General features: G+C 47.2%; 2 protein-coding genes across 6 annotated transcripts in view; one reads left to right on the top strand and one right to left on the bottom strand.

The window, feature by feature from the left end:
* Positions 1-13,061, bottom strand: PSMD13 (proteasome 26S subunit, non-ATPase 13). Of its 2 annotated transcripts, none has more exons than XM_035013690.1 (13): positions 12,893-13,061; positions 11,696-11,774; positions 8,089-8,123; positions 7,948-8,003; positions 7,665-7,708; positions 7,395-7,481; positions 5,096-5,267; positions 3,825-3,904; positions 3,620-3,745; positions 1,974-2,036; positions 1,279-1,359; positions 998-1,114; positions 1-461 (listed from the first exon to the last, which is right to left on the bottom strand). In XM_035013690.1, the coding sequence occupies exons 1-13, from the start codon at positions 12,985-12,987 to the stop codon at positions 366-368; spliced, it is 1,131 nt and encodes a 376-aa protein (XP_034869581.1). In that variant the 5' UTR covers positions 12,988-13,061; the 3' UTR covers positions 1-365. The 2 variants fall into 2 exon arrangements, with proteins under 2 accessions (XP_034869581.1, XP_034869578.1); XM_035013687.1 differs by having other exon boundaries at positions 1-543.
* The window catches only part of SIRT3 (sirtuin 3), a 21,690-nt gene continuing 16,411 nt past the window's right edge, over positions 12,966-18,244 (top strand). For 3 of the 4 annotated variants that reach the window (XM_035013686.1, XM_035013683.1, XM_035013684.1), the window contains exons 1-2: positions 12,966-13,305; positions 17,775-17,922. In XM_035013686.1, the coding sequence (XP_034869577.1) occupies positions 13,041-13,305; positions 17,775-17,922 (413 nt within the window). In that variant the 5' untranslated portion in view covers positions 12,966-13,040. Of the gene's footprint in view, positions 13,660-17,774; positions 17,923-18,244 lie in introns of all 4 variants that reach the window. The other variant, XM_035013685.1, reaches the window with a different exon arrangement.

Raw genomic sequence — 18,244 nt, forward strand, 5'->3', positions numbered from 1 at the left:
GACAAAACAAAGGCGTTTATTATAGGAATATTCTCATATGACACCAGAGATGTTCACAGGTGGATGTAATGGAGATGAGCCTCCAAGTGGTGTCCCCACACACTTCAGAGCTACTCCTTCTCATTCCTCGGGGCACATGCACACTCTTGCCCGCCTCGTCACCGGAGACCCGTGACCCCTCCCCACTGTGGGCTATGGGAGAAACCCACAAAGGAGGCTTCTCTCTGCGGCCAGGCCCCCTATCAGTGATAGTCCTGTTTTCACAGCAGGAAGAACAGTCCCCACTCCACAAACAGAATCCCACCCCCCATCCCCAATTAAATGCAGATCTTCTCAGCTGCCACAAATGGGTGAGGTGGGGGGCACTAGGTGAGGATATCGTGGGCCTGGTGCTCCACCAGCATCTCCATGCTCCTCACATCGGTGCACCAGAATTCCAGGCGGTCCTTCATCCCCTTGATCTGAGGCAAACCAGGACCACACGGGTGTTAGGACACTTGGGAATCCCAGGCGTACATCTCCAGCTAATTCTTTAGGGCAGCACTAATAAAAAGGACACCAGAGCTGGGGGAGTGGGCTGTGTGAGAGGGGATCATCCCAGTCAATTCTTATCGCAAGGACATTTAAAAAAACTTGCATGAAAGAAAACAGGTAAGAATAGAGGAAATCCACAGGATTAAATTTCCAGCAAATATGGACAAGATGGATCTGAGCTCAAACCACAGAACTAGGAACATATTTGATCAGAGTACCAATTTTAAGATTAAAAGGCATCATCAGCACAACCAGCACTGTAATTATGATAAGCTTTTAAATGCAGGGTTCAAACCCCAGGCCTAAATTAGGTTCTTTGAAAAACCCTTAGTCCCCACAGCAATAATACATTCTCTGAAATCTCTCGTCAATACTGCTTTCTTCCTAAATGGCATCCATCCAAGCGAAACTAAGACAGCACAGATACCATCCGAACCACCCACAGAAGTGAACTATGTGTTACCTGCTGCAAATCCAACACTCGGGGCTGCACCCAGGTCATGTGAACCCGTTTATCCACCTCATCAATGCTGCCTTTCACCAGACCCACCGAGAGCGCCTTCATCACCAGCAACTCCACCTGCTCAAAGAGGGGCTGATGTGAGTCACCCGAAGGCCCTAAAGTGTGGGGGAATGAGACAGTGTCTTCTGTGGTTTGGAGTCTGGGGAGCAATGCTTATAGGAGCTCCAACCCCTCTGGGTGGCAGCTTTACCACTGGACCGTCCTGAGTCCAACAACTGTACCTCGTTCACAGTGATTTTAGCACTCTTGGCAATTTCTTCAAAAGTGAGTTGTCTGTGATTGGCAGGTCGTGTGAAAGTCATCTGAAAAAGAATTTTTTGTCAACTATTTTTCCAAATAAAAATTGTCAGAGAACGAACTGATAAGGATGTTTTTGTCAATTCTTGCTCTGAAAATACAGATCTTATTACTATCCCACATACTAAACTTTTCCTTAACATTAGCCATGTATCTTATCAGGAACAAGCTTCTCATGCTCAGATACTAAGGTGAAATGAGCTTCACAGCAGTTGTTGGCAATGGTCAGTATTCATGCCCCGAGCAAGTGCTTGAGGCTGCTGTGTGCCAGGCCTGTCCTTGAGCTGGGAACAGCGTGGTGGCCCAGAAATGTAAGGTCCATTTCCTCAAGAAGCTTAAATTCTAGTCGGGAAACACAGAAGAGCATGTCAAATGGCACATATAATGAGGTGGCAGCTACTTCAGCTCAGACTGGCAGGGAATACCTCTCTGAGGAGGCATTATCTAAGATGAGACTCAAATACAAACTTAAAAAAGCCAATGGTGGCAGAAGATAAAGGAAGGTAGTGGAGATGGGGTGTAGCCAAAATATCCCTACAGGAGGCTTGGAGAGTTTGCAGGACCCCGTGGGCTCACCTGCAGGGTCTGAAATCAGAGTGGTTCCTGGGTGCTTGCTTACCTCCATGAGGCACAACAACTGAATTTTCCTCAGAAGCTGGGCTTCGTTGGCTGCTAAATCAGGCTGAAAAGTAGAAAAATATCAGTTACCTAACCCGGGCTTTGAAATTCTTTCTACAACAGATCGAACGAAAAGAAACTTGGCACATCCAAACACCTTACACTGTAGGGTCACGGAGGCTCACTTTTCTTAGGACACCATTAACTGGTGCTTCCCCAAAAGGCTATGCTCCCACAAAAGGCATTTACCAGGTAAGATGCCTACTAATGCCGCAGACACCAGGGGGTAGGACCCAGGTGCAGGCGTTTCAAGGAGACTCTTGGCACAAAGAAAGGCAAGGAAGGACCCGTCCTGTGCCTGAGCAGGTCCAAGTGCACTGCCTGCTTGCTCAGCTCCATGTTAAGTGGGGCCTCCGAGGAACACATTCCTTAAGTTCCAGGGAGCTGTTCTGAACTGGAAGAGCAAGTCATTAACTTGTGATGAAACCAGCACTGTTGTGAGAACCAGAACATGCCCTTCTGCATGACCTGCACAGTCGCCTGGCAGGTAGGTCACGGGTCACTGCCGAGCAGAGACAAGAAGGGAGAATGGGTTCCCTGATTCAAACATTTAGGAACTCACACCCTAACACAGGCAGTCCCCCCAGGGACATTTCTGCCACAGGTATGGGACAGGTCAAACTCTTCACCAAGAGCCCACTCCCCCCAAATGGGCTCTCGCTTAGACAGATACTGCAGACAAGGCACCTCTGATGTTCTTTCTTTCCTTACGTTTCTACAGCTAGCCATCTTTCTTTCCATGTGGCACATTTGTTTTTTTCAGAGATCAACACACGGACTATAGTTAGGGTTGGCTGGTCTCGTTTTCTGCCTCTTCACAGCCCATTTACATCTACTCGGCTCCATTATGTGTGAATTCTACAAGTTTATTTTGAAAAGTACAAAAACAATAATTCCTATCACTATGAACAATTTAGTAATATTTGCTTCTAATAATTTCATTTAAAAAATAAACTTACTATGAAAGCTCAGGTCCGTGTTAACACCTCTTCTCCCTAATTCACACCTCCCAGAGGCTCCTCTCCTAGCCCAGTGCCCTCTCCCCTGCTGACCCCTTTCCCTCTACACTGACCATCCCCCTCCGCCGCCCCGCACTGACCACTCCCTTCCTGTACAGACTGTCCTGCCTTCCCGAATCCCAGGCTCTCCCTGGCTCTCATCACTCACTCACTCTGGCCTCACAGACCCTATTTCAGTTCAGCAACATGCTAAAAGCTTCATTTCCTCTGTTGAATATACTCTTCTCATATTCTTCACTTGGTTAAATTCTACTCACACCTAAGAGCAGACACAGAGCATTACTCTTTTTGGGTCCTCTGTGACCCCGTCACCCAGATGACACTCCCCTATCATATTCTGTTAGTAGCACTGAGCACTATCATAGTAACTGAGTTACTACTGTAACTAGCCACTTAACCACCTGCTCTATGAGAGCAAGACTGGCCTGTCTTTATCTCCTGTCTCCCCAGTGCCTGGGGTGTAGAGGGAAGGTGCACAGAAAACATCTGTTAAATCAATGAACGGACGCAGCATGACGGAGAGCCAGGGGCTCTGTAGGAGCGCTCAGCCATCCTTCCCATGACTGACCTGCTGGCCCCAGGCGGTCTTCAGCGTCTGGAATCTCTCTACGTTGCCACTGTTAAAGGCATAAAGGGTGTCAATCAGCCACTGCCGGTCGGTGCTCCTCAGTGATTCCAGCACGGGGTGCATGAGCTGCGAGGAGGAGATGGTTAGCTGGCAAAAAAAATCAGTCTCCCCCTTGTACAGAAATCTGTGCCCAGGGTGCACTTACGAGTTCTCCAAAGTTAAAAACTCCCTCGCCAAGAAGTCCTGCTAGTCCCAGCGTGAACGCTCTCTCCTGCTGCTCAGACACTGCGGCAACAACATACCTCCAGTGACACCCCAGTTACGAGAATCAGTCCTGTCTGCCTTTAAAAATCCCCCCAAAAGTGAAGAAACCACTCCCTGTAATGGTTATATCACAAAGCCTTAACACGTTTCTTTTTTTTTAAATTTTTATCTTTTCAATTTTTATTTTATGTATTTTGTTTTTTAGAGAGGGAAGGTGGGGAGGGACAGAGGGGGAGAGAGAATCTCAAGCAGGCCCCATGTCCAGCGCGGAGCCCGACGTGGGGCTCGATCCCCTGACCCTGAGGTCATGACCTGAGCCAAAACCCAGCGTCGGATGCTTAACCGACTGAGCCACCCGGGCGCCCCATTAGTCCTCTCTTTTACAGTACTGGATCAACTCAAATTATACCTGGAACCACATATACAGGTTTTGTGGGAAACACATTCATTCGTTTACTTACTTCTACCTAAATACATGACTATATTTATATTTTCTATTTCTATTTAAGTAGTTAATCTACTTCCTGGAAGCATTACCTCTTATTTCTCTTAAAGTCAACTCATCAAGCCTCTTTTCAGAATAGAGTGAACCTACTTCCTGTTCCCATACAACACTTCCCCACTCTCCTGACCGCGTTACTTGCTTTTTCCAGTATGTTTTTCTTGAGATGCAGGAATTAAAACTGCACTACCATTTTTAGGAGTTGCTGGTCTCCATAGCTTCAACAGTGTACTGTGAGAAACATCTAAAACGGGTTCATATTTCTAAACACCCTCCTTGCACTTTCCCCAAAACTATCATTCATTTTTCTTTCCATTCCTCAGATACTTGGAAGATTTTTCTAAGGTATTCCCCTGGGTCTTGTTCAGTTTCCGGCACAAGATTCTCAGGTGCAGGGTTTCACCATGCCCTTCATGCTGCAGGGGCCAAGACGCTGACGTCGCGGTGCTTCTCACAAAGGCCTCTGATTCAGAGAACAGGAAAGACTGGAGAAGGAACAGCGAAGGACTACGGGGCGCGGCCTCATTTTCACTTGAGCTAAATGCTGAAGGCAGACCCGGGGAGAAACTGATGCTTACACGGCTCTTCCCACCCTCTACCACCTGGGCTTTTTTCAATGAGGGATGGATACACCAGAGTAACTTCTGAGACCTGCTACCATGCCTCAAGAGCGTGCTCCTTCGACATGGACTTTAATGGCTCCATGTTACCTGGCAGATCCTTGATGTCGACACAGCCCAGAAACCGCAGGGCATCTTTGTAGTAGGCCGCGTGGTTTCCGACTGTTTGATAGTATTTACTGGAGAGGTCGTAGAAACGACTGTGAACTGATGTCACACCAGGGAGGTTGTTGAGCATCTCTTCAACATCTTCAATTGTTTCCTACATGCAGGAAGCAAGATCGCCTTTCTTTTTAACTTAAAGCACTTTTAAGGAAATATATGACACAAAGACTGATAGACAGGACTATGTTAAAATGGAAAACTTCAGTTCATCCAAGACACACACACAAAAGGACAAAAACAAGCTACAGACTGGGCAAAGGCATTTACTGCACATGTAACCCACCAGGGAGTATGACCAACACTGTATAGAGAACTCTTTTTTTTTTCCCCAAAGATTTTATTTATTTATTTATCTGACAGAGAGAGAGACAGTGAGAGCAGGAAGACAAGCAGGGGGAGTGGGAGAGGGAGAAGCAGGCTTCCCACCAAGCAGGGAGCCCGATGTGGGGCTTGATCCCAGGACCCTGGGACCATGACCTCAGCCGAAGGCAGATGCTTAACGACTTAGCCACCCAGGCACCCCTATATAAAGAACTCTTACAAATCAACAGGAGGAAAGCAACACAGAAAAAAATGGGCAAAAGGAAAGATATTAACAGGCAATTTACAGAAGTGGAGACATGAATGGAGTGGTCAATAAACCCCCAATGAGATGGCATTTCATCTCCACCAGACTGGCAAGAATTAAATAGTCTGAAAATACCAAGTATTGAAGACACGAGCTTTGGAAGTGTTTGTATGGTGCTAGGGGAGCGTGAGCCATCCTGGAGAAAGGTTTGACCACATCTGGTAAAGGCGTAGAGCATACACCTTATACCTGTAGCCTCACCTCCAAGCACATGTGCTGGTGAGATTCTGCCCACATACACAAGGAACCAGGCACAGAAACAATGATAACTAACAGCACTGTTCGTAATAGGAAAAAGTCCTGAATCCCTTCAAGAGGAGACTGATGCATAGGCTATGAAACAGTTGTAACAGTAAAATACCAAATAACACTAAGAATGAATGGTCACAGGTACCTACATGATGACTCTCAGGCCTCACACCGAGCCAGTAACTTAAAACAATACTACATTATCACTTAGACTTACACACCCCTATCTAGTGAGCATCAGGAACCACACAAGCACGAGGAACACCAAACACACGCACGGGAGCACTGCTGGTGCACGAATGTGCTCTGAGGGCCCAGCAGCTCCAACTGTGCAGTGCTGCCTCATTCCTAAGCCACGTGGGGTACGTGGATACCCATGACAGAATTCTTTATAGTGTTTTATGGCTTTCAATATGTCTTAAATATTCCAAAGCAAAATGTAGTTAGGTATGCATGCAGGATAAGACTGGGAAGCAACAAGAAATAAGAAATGTTATTTTAGGGCAATGAGAACATCAGCACTTACCCCAGTATTTTCTTAAATATTATGGTTACCAAAAAACCCAAACCCAAACCCAAAACAAACACAGGTAGTCTCTGGTTCAGCAAGGTGGACTGACCACATAAGTTGGTCTTACTGCCACCCATACCCACATCTGTCCCCCAAATTACACTGAAATGGAAATAAGAAAGAGACAGGAAACTTCAACAAGGATTAGGAGGCAGAGAGGGTGGAGGAGCAGCCTGTGACCTGTCATGGTGAGTGGGCTGACCCTGGTCAGTGAGGGCCCATGTGGACAGTCTGGGGCTGTCTGGAACCCTCCTGCTGACAGATGTGCTGTGCTTGCCCAGGGCAGTCCTCTTATATTAAAGGATAACAGGCCTCATAGCAGCAACTGACTCTCAATGGTTTTGAAAACCAAAACCAAAACTTGCACGCACACACGCACGCATACACACAGAATGATGGGGCAAAGAAATATCAGCAATGGGAGTGTGAGAGAGGATATATCAGAGTTCTTTGTGCTATGTTTGCAACTTTTCTATAATTTAAAATCACTTGAGGGCGCCTGGGTGGCTCAGTCGGTTGAGCGACTGCCTTCGGCTCAGGTCATGATCCTGGAGTCCCGGGATCGAGTCCCGCATCGGGCTTCCTGCTCGGCGGGGAGTCTGCTTCGTCCTCTGACCCTATCCCTTCTCAGGTGTTCTCTCTCTCTCAAATAAATAAATAAAATCTTAAAAAAAAAAAAAGTCACTTGAAAGGGTAAACTGGAGAAATAGGATTTTCCCCCCATAACCATAAACCACTTTGTAAACCAAAGACAAACCTGTACTATGCACGCTTACCTTTGTGACCTGTAGGTCCCCAATGTTTAATTTTAGAGCTCCAATCGCAGTTTTACACAGGATCACTGCCTCGTCACTACTTTTCACCTACAGATGTCAGAAACAAGGGGACCTGAGAAGTGTGGGCAGGAGATGAACTAAACACCTGCACACTGGCTTCACTTACAGGATAAGAGACACGCTGGTCTCTACAAAGTGTGTACAGCAAGTGGAGACACAAAACCATAAGTCACGCACATTCTAAAGATTTGGCTCAGACTTCGTATTTACCTTTTCGCGAGTCTTTTCCAGAAAAGTAAGAGCCACATTAGGATCTAGAAACGGCAGAAGAACAATGTCAGAAGAACCACCAACAGAGTATCTTTAGAGATTGGTTCCTACCAATCACAATACAGGTAGGATAATCTTTATGTTTAGATCATAAAATATAATAAAAACGTAACTTAGAATCTGGCATTTTCTATCAAAATGTAAAAGTTCAATTAACTTATATTTCAAAATCACTTTAATTACCATTTGGATCTGCTCCTTTATGACACAAAATGAGACTCACCAGTCATCTGTCTAACTACATGAAGAATGATTTCTACCAGGGACAAAGGATTCACCCTGAAATAAAAAACACCGGTCTTTGAGTGTCATTAAGCATCTATGTTTTCATGTTCAAAGTAAAAAACTGACAAAGGTGTTTTACCTGTGTTCAAATTCACTGATGAAGTTTTCATAAAGCTGTGGAACCAAAACACGTAGAGTAATTACAGGATGTCTTTCAATCTGCAAAATTAAACGTGACCGCAATGCCCACCACATAGCAGGCACTGCAGAAATATTGGCGGAATGACACAAGACCCATATTTGGGTTTATTAATCACCAATGGATTACTGAAGAAAGCTATGGTTTTCTTCCTGGGAATTAGATCCCTGACCTATACGAATCTCCTAGAGACCAATTCCTATATTTTCTCCAAAGTATTTTAGGGAAAACAGACTATCAGTTTGAAAGATTCACTAACCTTCAGATTTTAGAGGGTTGCAGCCTACACTACCAAATTTATTAGCCATTCAGCAAACACTTCAGTACGTACGCAGGCTCTTTGCTAGGTACTAGACACAGAATGTATAAAATAAAAGTTGGGCTTTCAAGGGTTCCTGGCCTAGCAGGGCAGACTTGTAAACAAGTAAGTGACAATACTGTGAGTTTACAGCGAAGAAAAAAAACACATGGCTGGATCAGCCAAAAGGAGAGGTTCCATAAAAGATTATTCCAGAAATGGTGATAATTGAGTTTTAAGTAAGGAAGAACGTAAGAGAGCTGGACAAATTTGGTATGCGAGAGGAGGTATGGAGTTGGGAGAACATTCCAGACAGGAACAAACATGTGCAAAAGCACTGAAGACACATTGCACTGTGTTTTAGGAGCATTTCTGAAGGACACAGACAGTGGGCGGCACTGGCGCTTGACCTTGTCCTGAAGGCAAACCAGTGCCAGTGGAAACACATGGTCACACTTCTACTTTATAAGCATGACTGGGGGCAGGAAGGACAGAGAGGGAACAGAGGGAGGGACAGAGACCAGCTGAGGCTACTAGTCAAGACAGGAGAGTGAGGGTAGACAAAGGGTCTGAGAGGTTCGCTGGTCACAGGAAAGGAAAGGGGAACTGACAATGACCTCTGAGCTTAGCACCGGTAACTGGGCAAAGTGGGGAGAGTGAGCATCCAGATGAGCTTATCGCTGGGTAACTGGGCAAAGTGGGGAGAGGGAGCATCAAGATGGGGTCAACTTGGATAAGGAGAGTCTGCGATTCCTCTGGGATGTGAAGACAGAAAGATGGAAATGTCCCTGTGAAAGAAAATGTGGTGCATATGCACACAGAGTGTAGGATATTATTCAGCCATAAAAAGAAGGAAATCCTGGGGTGCCTGGGTGGCTCAGTCGGTTAAGCGTCTGCCTTCGGCTCAGGTCATGATCCCAGGGTCCTGGGATCGAGCCCTGCATCGGGCTTCCTGTTCAGTGGGAAGCCTGCTTCTCCCTTTCCCACTCCCCCTGCTTGTGTTCCTTCTCTCACTGTCTCTCTCTCTGTCAAGTAAATTTTAAAAATCTTAAAAAAAAAAAAAAAAAAAAAAAGAAGGAAATCCTGCCATTTGTGACAACACGGATGAAACCGGAGGGCGTTTTGCTTAGTGAAATAAGTTAGACAAAGAAAGACAAATACTGTATGACTCACTTCTACGTGAAACCTAAAAAAACTGAAGTCACAGATAACAGAGAACAGATTGGTGGTTGCCAGAGGCAGGGGGTGAGGGGTGCAAGAAATGGCTGAAGGTGGTCGAAAGGTACAAATGTCCAGTCATAAGATAATTAAGTCCTGGAAACAGAATGTACAGCACAGTGATTATAGTTAACAATACTGTGCTGTATATTTGAAAGTTACTAAGAGAGTAGATCATAAAAGTTGTCATCACGAGAAGAAAAAAAAGCATAACCGTGAGATGGATGTTAACTAGACTTACTGTGATCAATTTGCACGTATGCATATACCAAATCATTACATTGTACACCTTAAACTAATACAGTATTATACGTCAATTATTTCTCAGTAAAACTGGGGGGAGGGTACAGCAGCCAGTTAGTTATTTAAATCTGGCATCCAGCATGGGGCGCCTGGGTGGCTCAGTCGGTTAGGCGTCTGCCTTTGGCTGAGGTCCCGATCCCAGGGTCCTAGGATTGAACCCTGCATCGGACTCCCTGCTCAGTGGGGAGTCTGCTTCTCCCTCTGCCTGCCACTCCTCCTGCTTGTGCTCCCTCTCTCTCTGTCAAATACATAAATAAAATCTTTAAGAAAGATAAATCTGGCACCTAGCAGAGAGCAATCTAAATAAAATGGCTTTTTCATTACAAAGGACTATTTCAAAGATATCTTCTTCATTAAGAGGGTATTCTAACTTTTCTGATATCCATTACAATTTATGTAAAAACCCCTCCAAAGAAAAAAGAAACTCAAAATTACTACTGGTCACTGCAGATTCATGAACACTATGTATCTGAAAGTTTTGTGGGCTGAGTCCCAACAATTTTTAAAGGTTTGCTTGCCCACTGAAACAGTAAACGCCAGTCTGCTGACCTAAGTGTTACGTTACATGGGGTTGAGGTAATATTTTGCTCTGTGTAGAAAGTGATTTAAAGACAAGAGAGCAAAGGATAGAGATGAATAAGCATGAATTATTCATCGCTATGATATAGAACCTTAGGGAACAAATACGAAGATAGCTCTAATTTATCATTTTTCCACATAATCCAGAAGACAGAATGCCCAGCAAAATCTTTAGGTGTACAGATGAATACAAGTTCCTTTGAAGTAGTGAAATGTCAAACTGGTGGGTATAAAACACAAGAAAATCTTAGGGTCCCAGGTGGTGGGGTAATAAGGTGATAAGCTTCACTGTGAGCACATATAAAGTAACGTATCCAGGGCAAATAACTCAAGCTATCAAGAACTAGTTTTTGGTTCCAATGCAGGTATATATCTCCGATTCATTCAGAATTTGAAAGAGAAAGGCATCAAAGATGTCAAGAAAGATTTTAAAAAGGAAGCTACCAGTGAACAAATTGGTGGGGGTTTGCCAGGGAGTGTAGGGAAGGCTGGGGCAGAGAATGTTCTTTTTCCCCCTGTTAACAAAAATTCTAAAAGTGCTCTACCACAGAGGATTTCTCCCTCCAAACCTCCCCACCTCCATGTGAAGCACAAAAGAGGCCCTATCTTCCACGCTACCCAAGAGAAAGCATTTGGGCAAGTAAGCAGAATCAGTGGGAGTGAAGAAAGAGTGGTGATGACGGTTATCTATAAGATTCCTATGGTTATCTTCCACTATATCCTACCCCCACCCCCACTGATTTTGCACTTTCAATTTTGAACAACAGTTTCCAAAAGTACAGTACTGGAAAAAAAAGTCTATGAACAATAAGATACAGGGCCTCCTATGCTATAAGACAGGATTTTAGGCAGGGATTTCAGAAGAATCCGGACTGTATTTGAAGCTTCTTCTACCACCTATCAGCTGTGATCCACGGCAAGTTACTCAATCTCTTGGTGTTAACTTCTACATCAAATGAATAGGATAACAGTAGTGCTTATCTCCCAATGTTGCTGTAAAGAGTAAATGAGTAAATATACAAAACCCTTAGAACAGTACCTGACATACTGACTGCTGAGTAGGTATAGTGTATTACTAAAAAGCCCACCTATTAATTTTAAAAGTTATTCATATTTATATAATCTGACCTAGCATGGCAAATCATTTACCTTAATGAGGCCATCTCCTTGGGCAAAGCATGGGTCCTGCACAAAATCAAGCACCTGGAGTGTCAGCTGATGCCACAACCTGAAAAACATAAGGCCCTTAAGACCTATAGACTGATATCCAGTCACAGACACCGCCAGCCTTGGTGGTCCTATCAAATAACAAACAGTAGCCAGTTCCTGCTGTGTAACGGGAAGAAAGCTAAAGCGGACGCCAATAAACCTGAGCTCTTTTCCTGGCTCTGCTAGTCAACGGTAGGCCACCCTGGAGGACGTCTTTTTAGAGTCCCTCAAGAGTTACGGTGAGGTCTGGCTGAAACCAAGAATTTGGAATCACCCATATCTAAGTTGAAATCCTGGCTCTTCTACTTATTAGCTGATTATCTCAGGGAAGGAGCTTAAAGTGAGCTTGTTTCCTCCACTGTATATGGGACAAATGAAGGATTAAAGGGGCAAAAGAATAAACCCTCTAGAAAAATGACAGTACATTTGAAACCAAAGTCTAATTTTTAAGAATGCAAATAAAAACGCTAATAGCAGAAGGCTGCTGAACGTCATCCAAAAATGTATTTATTTTCTGTGTAAAAGGCACAATGCTGAACGCTAGGGCTGTTACCAGGGAAGTTATTACTAGAGGTGGACTTTCCCATGGAACAATGCTGGCAACTTACTGTTTTCATTTAAAAAGAGGTCGGTGCTTAGCCACAGACAATCAACGGGGGGAAAAGAGAACTGCACTCGGTTCTGCTGTATCCGCTCCAGACCGCTGAGCAGGGTGGCGCAGACACAGCCCCACGACACCAAGGCTAAGACACCAGAATCTGCTATTCAAAAGGGCCTGGCAGCCGGACCTCAGAAAGGGCGCTTGCCTGTTTGACCGGAATCAAGAGCGAACATCCTTTAACGCCCCGAACCCTCTTCGAAATACCGGGCGGAGGGGAATTCAGAACCTCAGTCACAGCCCCTCGGTCAGGATGGCAGTTAACCCCAGGCGCCCCACTCTGCCTGTGGCTCTGCGCCTCAGTCCCCGTGGGCTGTCACGCCCTCCCTTCTCGGCGCACCCCCGGCCTCGCCTGCTCCCGCTCTCCGCCCGCGGGGCGGAGCACCCTCGGTCCGTCACAGTCCCGCCCCTCCCCCCGTCGCCCCCTCTGCCTCGCTCTCCCCGCCCTGGGGCCCGCGGGCCCTCGGCTGGGCGCTCACTTCTTCGTGTAGAGCTCCTCCAGGCGGTGCCACACGGCGGCCTGGCCGGGCCCGGAGCTCTGGCTCTGCTGTAAGAAGCCAGGAACGTCCTTCATGACGGCAAGAAGGCCCTGCGACAGCGGCAGTGTGGAGGTGTCAGCGCGCGGGGATGGCCGCCGGAAACGCTCACTCACTTCCGGCGCCGCGTCGCGCGAGGCAGGCCGGGAGCGCCCGGCGGCCGGCGCGCCCGCTGGTTGTCAGGGTAACCGCGCCCGTGCCTCGGAAGAAACGCTGTCCCGGGTTTGCACCCGATTTCCCGCGCAGTCGGCCCTGCCATTCGACAGTGCGAGGGCCTGGAGTCGGCCCGGTCATCGACTGGCTTTGTGGCCTCGGCCTTTGTGAGCTGCAGGTTCTCTTCTCAAGCGGGGCCCATGGTAATAGTAGCTTCTTAATAGTGTCTCGCGAGGACTGAGTGACAATGTGATGACTGGCCGTAGTGGGTGCTCGCAAAGTGTTCGCATCACCGTCTCTCTTGAAAAAGGGGGGAAAGCAGGGTAGAGAAATGCAGGCTACTGGTTTGGTCTTCAGGGCGAGAGGCGGCACCCCAAGGGGCTAGAAAGCCGCCCCCACCTGGCGTCCACCCCAACCTGGGCTCGCGGGGCGCGGCGCGCGCAGCGGCGGACTCCTGGCCTTTGGGGACAAGGTCACGAGCGGGCGGCAGAGGAGCTGGGACATGGCTCGGTGGGCTCGGCCTGCTCTTGCCGCCTTCAGGCCCTGGGGCCCGGCAGGTGAGTGGGCCTCTTGGTTCGGCAGGGCGGGCTGGCAGCCGCGGGGGGGAGTCGGGGCAGGCGGCGCCCGGGGCGGAGACGAGCGCTTCGGTGCCCGCGCCTTGCCGGGGTTGGAAAGCAGGCCGGATTCAGTTCAGTCGCGCGCAGGGGTCAGGTTTTTTCCTTGCGTGGTCGGTGGGACACTGGAGAACCTGAAAATGTTGAGTCCCTGTTCACGCAGCTCAGAGGATATTCCAGAGGCCACCATGGCAGCAGTTTCTTGTTTCTTAGGGATATTTTGGATGAGTACAAGCAACACTTGTATGTTCATTGTTGACACTGTTTAGTTAGCTTTTTTTACTTAACAATACGTCTTGGACTTACTTCCATCTCAAAACATAAATGATTTCTTAGTCTTTTATACTGATCTGTAATTCCTTTTTTTTTCTTTTTCTTTGCATGACTGTTTTTATTCGAACCACCACATCTACCGCAACGAAGAGCTCCCCAGGCCCTGCCTCACCTTACAGGAAAGGGCTTAGAGTCAGGGAGGAGGGACCTGCTGCTCCTGTCCCCGCAGGGGGAGGTCAAGATGGAGTCTGAGCTTCTTGGTTGTAGATCATTCAGACTCCTCCCATTGTCTGTCTCTGCGGGGAACTGAGGATGCCCCCCCCCGCCCCCTGCCCAACTCTCAGTTTGGGGGTGGGATCTGTAGGATTCCATTCTATTGATGTTTCATAATGTATTCAATCATTCACTTATTGAAATAGTTTGTAATCTTTAGTTATTACAAATAATGCTGAGGTATATTGTTTGTACTCACTTTTTGGATAAACTCCTCGTAGTGGGACTCCTGGGTCTAAAGGTATACGCGTTTTTATTGTCCCCGATAAAGTTTGTGCAATTAATACTTCTACTAGCATATGTTCATACCCTTCTATGCAGTACGTGTACATTTTGGGATCTTTGCTGTTAACCTTAAAAATAAAACTTATTTTGCCAGCAAAATGGGTGTATTCAGGAATAGCAGAGAACTGCAATCCAAGACAAGAAAGCTATGGCAAAACCATAGGCAAGTTCCAGAAACAGAGGACAGAAATGCTCTTTCATTTTTATTTTATTTTTTAAAGATTTTATTTGTCAGAGAGAGAGCACAATCGGGGGAGCGGCAGGCAGAGGGAGAGGGAGAAGCAGGCTCCCCGCTGAGCAGCGAGCCCGATGTGGGGCTCGATCCCAGGACCCTGGGATCATGACCTGAGCGGAAGGCAGTCGCTTAACCGACTGAGCCACCCAGGCGCCCCAGAAATGCTCTTGGGAAGGCTGTAATATGCAAAAACCCCTTAGGAATAAACTGGGAACTGGAAGTATAGTGGCATCTCGTTGGCTGAGCTGTGCTCTCATTTGCTGGGCTCCGACCATCTCTCATTGGCTGGGATCTGCTCTCATTGGCTGGGCTGTGCTCTCATTGGCTGGGCTGTGACTAGCTCTTATTGGCTGAGTTGTGCTCTCATTGGCTGGGCTCTGCTCTTATTGGCTGGGCTGTCCGAATGGGAGGAACCTCTCCTTCCTCCGCGGCGCCGTGAAGCGCAGGGTTCTTCCCGCTGGGAATGCAGAGGGCTGCGAGGAGGGAGTGGTGGGCGGGAGAGCTCGCCCTGCTGACCTCCACTGCGTGTTAGTGAGGTGTCCTTTATTCCGTTTCATTGCTTAGGAATTGAACATACATATGGGAATATCTTAAGACCCATAGTTGTTAAGAAACGTAACTTAAGGGGCGCCTGGGTGGCTCAGTCGGTTGAACGGCTGCCTTCGGCTCGGGTCATGATCCCAGGGTCCTGGGGTCGAGGCCCAGGTCGGGCTCCCTGCTCAGTGGGGAGCCTGCTTCTCCCTCTGCCTGCCGCTCTGCCTACTTGTGCTCTCTTGTCAAATAAATAAATAAAATCTTAAAAAAAAAATAAAAAGAAACGTAACTTAAATGTCCAATAATGGATTAATACTTAAGTAATGGTACATCTACTTGAGGCCATCTTACACAGGTACTAAAAGTATTGGTGAAGAGTTTAATAGATCCAAGGGATCTTTCCTTCATTCCAGAAACCTTTATTGCAGTGACCAGGTGTCCCAGCAAATGAACTCAATTCTGACTCTACCTGCCTGAAGAGAGCACCACAGGTGAAGGACTCAGTTCCACAAGACAACCCCCAGTTCAGACACCAATCCAGGTTGTCTCCTGTGCTTCTGACAGACCAGCTACTAATCGGAGGTCCCCACGATCCCCTCCTCTGGTTCCATTCATTTGCTAGAGCAGCTCACAGAACTTGGAGACTGGTTGACTTAGTACATTACGGGTGTATCACGAAGGATGTTAAAGGAAATGAATGAATGGCCAGAAGTGGAGATACATAGGGTGAGGTCTGCGAGGGTCCCTGGTCCCTTCTGCCTCATGGAGTTTGGGGCCCAGGGCCCTGGCATGTGGTTCACCAACCTGGAAGCCCTCTGACCCCCCCCCCCCCTTCTTTTGAGTTTTTATGGAAGCTCCAACCCTCTAATCACAGTTGGTCCCCCTGGCACCCAGCCCCCATCCTTGGGGCCTTTCCAAAGTCCCCTCATGAACATAAACCCAGCTGTGGTGGAGAGGGGCTGGTTAAGCAGAACAAGACACCTGCTTCACCTTCATGGCTCTGAGGGGAGTTCAGGAACTGAGGACAAGAGACCAACCGTGGTAACAAAAGATGTGCCCTTTGCTCTTAGAAATTCCAGGGGTCTGTGGATGAAGACCAAAAAACATATCATAATATCACAACTTCCCTTTAATTCCTTTTGTGTTTCTCATAATAACTTGCATGTAGGAGGAGTTCAGTAAATGTTTGGGTGAAGACTGTAGGGGAAGAGTTGTTCTAGATGCGGAGTGACTTGGGCATTTAACAGCTGTGGCTGCAGCCAGAGCATCTTCTTCTCTTCCTGACCATCCGGCCAGTTTTCACTAGAAAATTTCTTTTGGAGACTTAACAGCTTGCACTCAGAAGAACTGCTTGACAGGTGCTTTTTACACAAGTCTCTGATGCGGCAGAATTTCCTTCAGGATCTGTGGGCATCTCTGCAGGAGTGTGGGGATGAGGGAGAAGCACTGTTTTCCCTGCTGTATTTCCTGTACTTTCTGCTGGGAAAGATCTACAGTTGTAGGTCTTCTTGAGCAAGACTGTAAGAATCATTTCTTGCTCTTGGCATTGGCAGCTGAGGCTCAGGGTGTTTGAGTGACTTGATGAGACTGGCAGTGAGCTAGGGCTCTGACTCTCCTTTGGGCGCCCTCGACCGTGCACGTACACCTTTCTTTGTCATGTTCCTCTTTCTCTTGTACATACCCTTCAGAAATCTGTTCTTTTGAAAACCAAGATGACTCTGTGTGGTGGGAGAGGCAACAACACAGAAGCAAGTGGACCGTGAGCAGCAAGGAAGTCCCTGACCTGAGGGTGGAGTGTGCAAGGTGGTGTGCAGGGTCACTGCAGGAAGGGAGGGGGTGTCAGCCTGCCTAAAAGGAGCAGGGAATCAAACGAGGGCAAAGTGGTTGCTCGCTGGGGTTCAGCAGTGGCTTCACGAAGGAGGTGGAATTTGGTCCTGGCCTTGACTATGGGAGATTTGGACATGCTGAGGTGGAGAAAGGTCTTTTCAGGCAGAGGACGCTGGGTTTCGGACATACAAGAGCTAGGGAATCCTTTTGCTTGGCTGAAAGGGGGGATATATAAGAGGGCAGGGTAGGGGTTGAAATTGTCACTGGGATGGGATATGCTGTGCTAGGATGGGGAGCAGAGAGCTTCAGGGGAAACCTCACTGACAGTGTGTCCAGTGGGTGGGTCTGTGCAGAGAGTTTGCAGTGTTGGTTTTGTAAGGAGCAAAAGAACACAAAAGACAAAGAGCAAACAGGAGAATGAGTTAGGGCCATACTTCTAGAAGATGCATACTCCTGAATTGTTTTGATGTGTATGACGATGTGCTTTTAGGGTGTTTACTTCTTGCCTGAATCATGAATGAGTAAAAGAAATGCTCTCAGTTTCCTGTTTTTATGTCTGTATTCATTTTAGATTCATCACTCATTTGAGGAGGGTTGTCAGTTTCATTTGTTGAATCTCTTTTCCCATCAGGGTGGAGGAGTCTCTATACTGAAGTCACAGATGTCCTGGGGGAGGGTCATCAAGGGCCTTCTCCTGGAAGAACGGACATGGTGGCCACCAGTCTTTGGGGTGTGAAAAAGGCGCCCTGTGCAGTGGAGCTGGCAGTCCTGAACTCTGGGTGAGTTGTCAGCATGATATCAAGAGATGAGAAGTCACGCAGCTTGGTTAGATGCCACACAGGGGCCCTAACAGCAGATCAGTAAACCCAGGAAACCTTTCCAGGCTCATGTGAGGTGAAGCTGTAGCGCTGCATGCCTCCCACAGCTGCAGACTACTTCAGTGGGGTGTTCAGTTAGTGCTACAGGCTTTGTATTATTCATACGGCTTTTGTTTCTTCCTGTTGCTTTCCTGGGTGTTGAGTCATTTTCTAAGTCCCGAGGTCCTGCTGAAGCTTGTGACTTGTACATTGTGATTTGCTTTTTTTTTTCCTGTGGAAGACC

This window comes from Mirounga leonina, unplaced genomic scaffold, assembly GCF_011800145.1.
Source record: "Mirounga leonina isolate KUSES-001 unplaced genomic scaffold, KU_Mleo_1.0 Mir_166, whole genome shotgun sequence".
NCBI classification, from domain to species: domain Eukaryota; kingdom Metazoa; phylum Chordata; class Mammalia; order Carnivora; family Phocidae; genus Mirounga; species Mirounga leonina.